This window comes from Bubalus kerabau, chromosome 7 (genome assembly GCF_029407905.1).
Source record: "Bubalus kerabau isolate K-KA32 ecotype Philippines breed swamp buffalo chromosome 7, PCC_UOA_SB_1v2, whole genome shotgun sequence".
Lineage (NCBI taxonomy): Eukaryota > Metazoa > Chordata > Mammalia > Artiodactyla > Bovidae > Bubalus > Bubalus kerabau.
The window spans coordinates 92,808,727-92,818,352 of NC_073630.1; the positions used below are offsets into that span (position 1 = coordinate 92,808,727).

At 39.2% G+C, this 9,626-nt stretch overlaps 1 protein-coding gene across 1 annotated transcript in view; it reads left to right on the top strand.

Moving 5' to 3' along the window:
• Window positions 1-6,912, top strand: part of LOC129657273 (alpha-fetoprotein-like) — a 45,125-nt gene extending 38,213 nt beyond the window's left edge. Inside the window, 1 exon segment of the mRNA XM_055587488.1 lies at window positions 6,783-6,912. Within this exon segment, the coding sequence (XP_055443463.1) occupies window positions 6,783-6,827 (45 nt within the window). The 3' untranslated portion in view covers window positions 6,828-6,912.
• The last annotated feature ends 2,714 nt before the right edge of the window (window positions 6,913-9,626 follow it).

The following is a 9,626-nucleotide window of genomic DNA, read 5'->3' on the forward strand; positions in this document are numbered from 1 at the left end:
TTTTCAACTTAATGGTTGAAAAGCCCAAATTTTCTCCCTTCCCTCTCTGCTTTAGGATTTCTCCACAAATTAAGGAAGCAAATAGGAGCTATCTGAAGAATATATCATATTAACTATCATTTGCTAGATTAACTTCTTCAGATAAAAAATGGACTATCTGTAATTATGCATCATCTATAAAGTCTCATGAAGTTTATCTCCTCATGATTATTCTAAGGCAGTGATTCTGGAATATTTGTGTGCATCAGAATTGCTTGGAGGGCTCGTTCAAACAAAGTCAGTGTTTTTTACTCACAGGATTTCTGATCAATAGATCAATAGATCAATAGATCTGGAGTGGGGTCTGACAAGTTCCCAGGAGCTGCTGATGCTACTGGTTTGGAGAACACTTGAGGAACCACTTTAGGGTGAAAGTAGATAATCATAAACTAGTCCCCCGTCCCCTCCCAATATTTTCATATATCTAACTCCTAGCAAGAAGTTGGAACCAAGGACAGTAACAAAAATAATGAAGCAATTGAAAAGTAACCTATTTATGAAAAGAAGTGAAAGAATTTGGGGACATTAAATAAAAAAGGTAAGACTGGAATATTAAAAAATAACTTTATGTTACATGAATAGGCTTAGCCAAAAATATAGGACTATATAATCAAAAATATAAAATATAGGAATATAATATCTTGGAATCTTATCAGCAAGAATTTGTGTGACTCTGTGTGTGTCTCTGTTTGTGGAAGAGGCCTAGGTTTGACTGTAGTGCAAAGGAATAATTCCTAGTGGCTTTGGGGGTCTCCAAAGTCCCCCAAGTAAAGTCTGTGTGATCGGTTGTGTCCGACTCTTTGTGACCCCATGGACTATAGCCCACCAGGCTTCTCCGTCCATGGAATTTTCCAGGGAAGAATATTGGAGTGGGTTGCTGTGCCCTTCTCTAGGGGAGCTTCCCAACCCAGGGGTGGAATGCGAATCTCCTGTGTCTCCTCCATTGGCAGGTGGATTCTTCACCACGGTGCCACTTGTGAAGCCTTAGAAGTGATGAGGCTTACCCAATTAGCAGTCTGTAGGTTTTCCAGTTAGACTGACTGCTGCGGGGACCTACAGGCATTTTCTTTGTTTAAATAGTCAATTATGTGAACCCGTTCTGCCTGCTAAAGGATAAAGTGAGCAGGCTTGAAGATTGCCTTTCTAGCTGTGACTGGTGGGAGGATAAAACATTTTTAGACAAGATGGAAGGCATTCTGAGAAGTAAACCAGAATGCAGGAAAATTCTAGGGAGAAAAAAGTGAGCCGAAGTTAATGTTGGAATGTCAATAAGAATAAGAATGAAACAAAAAGAAGGAATAAAATAAGAAACTCAGCCATACAAGGTGAATTTGAATCTTCCAAAGAAAAGGAATCTCATATTTCATGAGGTAATAATGTGAATTGCAGACATCAACAGTTTTAAGAAGAAAAATACTCAGATCAGAGGGGAATGATAATTATAGCCTGAGGTAATTATCTGTCAGCCAACAGAATATAACATAGAAGAAGGTTAACAAGAATTAGCAGAAATTTGGGCAGGTTGAAATGATGGTTTGAAAAATAATATATGAAATTTAATAATAATAAAAAGCAGTGCTTTGCTCTTAGTTGTGACTCAACACAAGTTCATGTGAAAAGACTTGCTGTTTTAAGTAGCCTCTGCTTACAGTTTGCGGAGAAGGAGATGGCACCCCACTCCAGTACTCTTGCCTGGAAAATCCCATGGACGGAGGAGCCTGGTAGGCTGCAGTCCACGGGGTCACTAAGAGTTGGACATGACTGAGGGACTTCACTTTCAATTTTCACTTTCATGCATTGGAGACGGAAATGGCACCCCACTCCAGTACTCTTGCCTGCAAAATCCCATGGACAGAGGAGCCTGGATGGCTGCAGTCCATGAGGTCGCAAAGAGTCGGACATGACTGAACGACTTCTTTCATACATTGGAGAAGGAAGTGGCAACCCATTCCAGTATTCTTGCCTGGAGAATCCCAGGGACGGGGGAGCCTGGTGGGCTGCCGTCTCTGGGGTCGCACAGAGTCGGACACGCTGAAGAGGCTTAGCAGCAGCAGCAGCAGCTTACAGTTTGATGGGTCTATTATTAAAGCTACTGCAATCCTGGGATGCATTTCTGGAGAAAAAGCAAGGATCAGAGTAAGCAATGTGATATCTCGATCATATGGATCCAGTCCTTCTGAGATACTGTATTTAGTTTCTTTTATAAGTAATACATGAACATGAGTAAAGCAAGAGTTCAGACAGAAAAGCAGGATACATTTCCGATTCCCAAAAGATAAGCAATTTAAATCTTCCCTATTAGTACTCCTAGTGATTAGTGTTATTACTTTAGTAACTTCTTAAAATATTGCTATCACTTAAAGAATATAGTGTGTTTACACTGACTTTAACAATACCACTCGTAGACTTTTAATATATTTTTAGGTAAAGTGTTTTTCTTTTATTGATTATATTCTTCCGTGGTTCTTACACTTCAGTCAGCATCTAGTGATTTTCCACAACATAATTAACATCTAAATTTCCTTCAATTTCTTTGCCAGCTTTCCTTTCAAAAGCTATGCCATTATTTCCACACACTCTAGGTTTGTTTATCCTGCTTTGTTAATGTAAGGTGTATGTGTGCTAAGTTGCTTCAGTTGTGTCTGACTCTTTGTGACTCCATGGACTGTAGCCCACCTGGCTCCTCTATCCATGGAAATTCTCCAAGCAAGAATACTGGAGTGGGTTGCCATGCCTTTCTCCAAAGTGCAAGGAGTATACAGTTCGTCAATAGGTTGATGCTAACAATTGGAAACCAATAAATAGTATACTCAATAGTGCGTTTAACTTTAATGTTATTTACAGCCATACGATGAATGGATTAGTTCAACAACTTTTCCGGTATAGCTTTAAAAATACCAATATTAAATGAAGTCTTTCTTCTTATTGTCAAATGCAGAAAATATGCCACATTTGTTTAGTTTTACATATTTGGACTATGATTTCCTCATACATCCTTTTTTCTTGAGAGGTTCTAATTACCTTTCTTTTTCCATCAGTTCAGTTCAGTTGCTCAGTCATGTCCTACTCTTTGAGACCCCATGAATTGCAACACGCCAGGCCTCCCTGTCCATCACCAACTCCTGGAGTTTACTCAAACTCATGTCCATCGAGTTGGTGATGCCATCCAGCCATCTCATCTTCTGTCGTCCCCTTCTCCTTCTGCCCCCAACCCCTCCCAGCATCAGAGTCTTTTCCAATGAGTCAACTCTTCGCATGAGGTGGCCAAAGTACTGGAGTTTCAGCTTTAGCATCAGTTCTTCCAATGAACACCCAGGACCAATCTCCTTTAGGATGGACTGGTTGGATCTCCTTGCAGTCCAAGGGACTCTCAAGAGTCTTCTCCAACACCACAATTCAAAAGCATCAATTCTTCGGCGCTCATCTTTCTTCAGTTCTTAATCATACAGTTTTTGTAATAGCATATTCTATCATCTTAAAACTATATTTGAAAAGTCCTCTGACTTACTCTTTCAGTTTGGACCTAGTTATTTCTAGAATTGACTATCCATGGAAAGTTTCTTCCTAGTGTGAAGTGAAGTAAAAGTGAAAGTCACTCAGTCGTGTTTGACTCTTTGCAATCCCATGAACTAACCCATAGAATTCTCCAGGCTGGAATACTGGAGTGGGTAGCCTTTCCCTTCTCCAGCGGATCTTCCCAACCCAGGGATTGAACCCAGGTCTCCTGTATTGCAGGTGGATTCTCTACTAGCTGAGGCACAAGGGGAGCCCAAGAATACTGGAGTGAGTAGCCTATCCCTTCTCAAGGGGATCTTCCTGACCCAGGAATCGAACCAGGGTCTCCTTCATTGCAGGCAGATTCTTTACCAATTGAGCTATCAGGGAAGCCCCTCTTCCTAGTGTAACTTTGGGTAAAATGGACTATTTCTAAAATTCCATTTTATGTTTTTTCTTGAATTCTGTTAAGTTTTTCTGGGCTAAATTCTTAAGTATGTAATGTATTTATGTATTTTTTCAGAATGGGCACCCAGGAGAAAAACTTTTGGTGTCCTTAAATAATGTGTTTAAATTATTATTTTATCCATATAGTTACACAGTTTTGTTTTTTAGCTGGTATGTTAGCTTGAATTCTTTAGTTGTAAATACTATGGTCAAATTCTGGATAACTTAAAAATAGTAATTGAAAAGATAGTAGTGATTTCAGAAATCTTTAGGAAGCTTTAAAAAATGGACTGAGCAGCAGGTAAGAACAGAAGTAGCTCAGAAATCAATGACTTTCTGGTCTTTTACTGCTGGAATATCTCTACATGTTGCTCTTCTGAGCTCCTATCTCTGCATTTTGAGATGTTGATTAATATCATATCAATGACTTTAATTTTCAGAAGTTCATCAATAGCTCTTACATTGATGGTGGGTTTTTCAATAGGCTTTATTCTTTCTGGTATATTGCTACTATTATTGAATTGGGACTTCAAAAGAGATGAAAGGATGTTGGCAAATTGCTACATCCTAGAATGTAGAGTCTTGAAAAGTATGTCACAGGATGTAGAGAAATAGACAAGCAATATTTATTCCAAAGTTCAGATGAATGATAGGTTAGAAGTCTCCTATATGGACAACATATGGACTTGGGAGAAAATATTTGCAAACAATGGTACTGACAAGGGATTAATTTTCAAAATATACAAACAGTTCATACAGCTTCATATCAAAAGACCAAATAACCCAATCAAAAAATGACCAGAAGACCTAAATAGATATTTCTCCAAAGAAGACATACAAATGGCTAGCTGGAAAAGATGCTCAATATTGCTAATTATCAGAGAAATGTAAATCAAAGCTACAGTGAGGTATCACCTCACACCATTCAGAAAGGCCCTCATTAAAAAGTCTACAAATAAGAAATGCTGGAGAGAAAACAAAGGAACCCTCCCTCACTGTTGGTGGAAATGTAAATTAGTGCAGCCACTAAGAAAATAGTATGGAGTTTCCTTTAAAAATACTAAAATTAGACCTACCATGATCCTACAATCCCACTCCTGGGCATATATCCAGAAAAGATGAAAACTCTAATTTTTCAAAGATACATGCACCACAGTTCATAGCAGCAGTACTTACAATAGCCAGGACATGGAAGCAACATAAATATACCCACTAACAGATGAATGGATAAAGGAGATGTGATCTTTCTCTCTCTCTCTCTCTCTCTCTCTATATATATATATATATATATAAATATATAAAACAATGGAATATTACTAAGTCACGAAAAGAGTGAAGTGATGCCATTTGCAGCAACATGGATGGACCTAGAAATTATCATACAAGGCGAAGTAAGTCAGATGGAGAAAGACAAATAGCATACTATATCACTTCTATGGGAATCTAAAAAATGATATAATGGAATGTATTTCCTAAAGAGAAATAGACTCACAGACATAGAAAACAAACAATGATTGCCAGTAGGGGATAGCAGGGGGTGGAAGGAGATAAACTAGGAGTTCCAGGCTAATATATACATACTACTGTGTATAAAATGGAGAAGGCAATAGCAACCCACTCCAGTACTCTTGCCTGGAAAATCCCATGGACGAAGGAGCCTGGTAGGCTGCAGTCCATGGGGTCACTAAGAGTCGAGCACGACAGAGCGACTTCACTTTCACTTTTCCCTTTCATGCATTGGAGAAGGAAATGGCAACCCACTCCAGTGTTCTTGCCTGGAGAATCCCAAGGATGGGGGAGCCTGGTAGGCTGCCATCTTTGGGGTCGCACAGAGTCGGACACGACTGAAGCGACTTAGCAGCAGCAGTGTATAAAATAGATAAACAAGGACCTACTGTATGGCACAGAGAAATATATTCAGTGTATTGTAATAACTTATAGTGGAAAAGAATCTGAAAAAAAAAAATAAATAGGAGAACTTCCCTGGTGGTCAGTGACTAAGACTCTGCACTCCCAAAGCAGGGGGCCTGGATTTGATCCCTGGTCAGGGAACTAGATTCCACATGCTGCAACTGAAAATCTGCATGCTGCAATGAAGATTAAAGATCTGTGTGCTCCAACTAAGATCTGGCAAGCCAAATAAATACATAAATATTTTTAAAAGATACATGTGTATGTACGCGTGCACGCACACACACACACACACACACACACACACATATGGGTTTCCCAGGTGGCTCAGTGGTAAAGAATATTCCTGGCAAAGCAGGAGCCACAGGTGACTCGAGTTCCATCCCTGGGTAGGGAAGATCCCCTGCAGAAGAAAATGGCAACCCACTCCAGTATTCTTGCCTAGAGAATTCCATGGACAGAGGAGCCTGGGTGCAGTCTATGGGGTTTCCAAGAGTTGGACACAACTCAATGACTGAGTACATATGTAAATATGGGATTACCCTAGAACTGTTTTAAAATGCAATGTGAAGCTGATGTTGATTGTTCATTTTTACTTTGCAGCAAAAGAGTGCCATACTTTAGTGAGAAGGAAGCAAATTTTTATTTATGCCAAATCTGGGGTCTTGAACGTAGGTGTCATCGCAGTGAATTAAGTCCTTAAACTAAGGGACTAGGCCTATGAGCAATTCTATTCTAAGACCTTGAGTGGTGGGCATATTAGGACATATCTCAGGCATGCAACAGGGAAGTCTTAAAGATTTTTCTATTTGGGGATCAGAGCTGTTTAGCTGTGTTCTCTTTCTCACAGATGTGCTTATTTGCTTTATTTATTTATTTATTTATTTTAGGGGTCCAAACTGATTGAAAAGTGCCAGCTTCTTTTTGGAGACTAAATGATTCCAGAAAATGTCATCGTAGGATCTTTGTTGAGAACTGCATTTTGTTTTTCATGAATAATGAAATGCATGTTTAATACTCAGAATAAAAATCAATAGTGTCAGCTTTCATCTACTAACAATGCTACTCAATAACACTAACCAATCTAGACTAAATCTCTAGTTTCTTACTCAGCAGAGGAATCTATTCATTGCAACTCTTCTGCAACCTCCTTTCTCCTCATAAACTTTCTACTTTTCAGAAGCAGCAGTGGAATATGAACTCAAGGGTGGGGCGGAAGGTGTGTGGCTTTCAAAGGTCTCAGGTGGATATAATGGGCTGCCACATGCCACATCAAGCTGGGACCTGGCTGCTGGGTTTCTGGAATGAAAAAGATCCAAAGTGCCACTTAGGGTTTCTATCCATACCGCTACTGAAAATAATTATTGATGAGCTGAATGAAATGGTTTTGTAAGAAAGTTACTTTCTTAACAGTATTCTTGTTCATCTTTACCCTAGATATGTGATGCTGACATTGTCACCAAGGAATCCCAATATATTCGTATTAACTTGAACTTTCAATGATGATGTGTATCAGCAATTTTTTTCCCCCAGAACTCCTGGGAGAAAGACATAAAGAACTTATTCTTTGAACTGTTTCCCAGATTTTTTGTGTGTGTAATGAAGTAAAAAGAAAAAAAGCAGTGATATTTTAGTGCTTACTAAATGAACGATTTTGATTATAGAAAATATTTAATGCTCTTTTCAGTGCTTTATACTTGATTTCAGTTTTTCCTCACTCCAGTAATTTCAATGTGTTTATATATATATTAGCAAATTAAATCCAAAAAACATTGAAGTATCTATTAGGTTCAATAAACTGTACTAGGTATTATAGGGAATGATATGAATATGATATGACCAGATCACTAATGAATTTAAACAAGATATAATCACATGAGGAATTATAATAATGGGCAGATTACACATTTCCAGTGCCACAGAGCAGAACTAACTGATAGGGTAGAACCCAGGAGTTTGAGATCACACATTACCCCAGAGACCAGGAAAGTTCATGGGAGAAGTGACCCTGGCCAATGACTAGAAAATGTACATGGTGGGTTTTAAGACAAGAGTAAAGTAGTAAGACTCAGTGAAAGCCTAGGTTACAATGCTGCGTGGGAACACATTGTAGCTTAGTTACAACAATAAAAGTATTAGTAGAGCAGTCATGTCTACCTCTTTGTGACTCCATGGACTGTAGCCTACCAGGCTCCTCCATCTATGGAATTCTCCAGGCAGAATACTGGGGTACCCATTCCTTTCTCCAGGGGTTCTTCCTGACCCAGGGATTGAATCCGGGTCTCCCACATTGCAGGTACATTCTTTACTGTCTGAGGCACCAGGGAAGCCTAGTTATAACAATAGCTAGTATTTATCATACACTTCTTACATGCAAAGTGTCAGCCTTTAAATGTATTATTCCTGTAACTTCTACAACTGTATAATGAAGTAGGTACTATTATTTCTTTACTACAAATGAAGACAGACAGACTGCCATCTGAAGGTGTGTAGTTTAGGATGAAGCCCCAGGCTTCAGCAATACGTGAACCGTGAACTTCCAGATGTTCAAGCTGGTTTAAAAAAAAGGAAGAGGAACAAGAGATCAAATTGCCAACATCTCCTGAAATTGCCAACATCTCCTGGATCATTGAAAAAGCAAGAGAATTCCAGAAAAACATCTATTTCTGATTTATTGACTATGCCAAAACCTTTGACTGTGTGGATCACAATAAACTGTGGAAAATTCTGAAAGAGATGGGAATACCAGACCACCTGACCTGCCTCTTGAGAAACCTATATGCAGGTCAGGAAGCAACAGTTAGAACTGGACATGGAAAAACAGACTGGTTCCAAATAGGAAAAGGAGTACATCAAGGCTGTATGTTGTCACCCAGCTTATTTATCTTATATGCAGAGTACATCATAAGAAACACTGGGCTGGAAGAAGCAGAAGCTATCATCAAGACTTCCAGGAGAAATATCAATAACCTCAGATGTGCAGATGACACCACCCTTATGGCAGAAAGTGAAGAAGAACTAAAGAGCCTCTTGACTAAAGTGAAAGAGGAGAGTGAAAAAAGTTGGCTTAAAGCTCAACATTCAGAAAACGAAGATCATGGCATCAGGTCCCATCACTTCATGGCAAATGCATAGGGAACCAGTGGAAATAGTGGCTGACTTTATTTTTTGGGATTCCCAAATCACTGCAGATAGTGATTGCAGCCATGAAATTAAAAGACGCTTATGCCTTGGATGGCAAGAGTAAATGTCGACATTCTAGGAATCAGCGAACTAAAATGGACTGGAATGGGTGAATTTAACTCAGATGACCATTATATCTACTACTGCGGGCAGGAATCCCTCAGAAGAAATGGAGTAGCCATCATGGTCAACAAAAGAGTCCGAAATGCAGTACTTGGATGCAATCTCAAAAACAACAGAATGATCTCTGTTCGTTTCCAAGGCAAACCATTCAATATCACAGTAATCCAAGTCTATGCCCCAACCAGTAACGCTGAAGAAGCTGAAGTTGAACGGTTCTATGAAGGCCTACAACACTTTTAGAACTAACACCCAAAAAAGATGTCCTTTTCCTTATAGGGGACTGGAAGGCAAATGTAGGAAGTCAAGAAACACCTGGAGTAACAGGCAAATTTGGCCTTGGACTACGGAATGAAGCAGGGCAAAGACTAATAAGAGTTTTTCCAAGAAAATGCACTGGTCATAGCAAACACCCTCTTCCAACAACACAA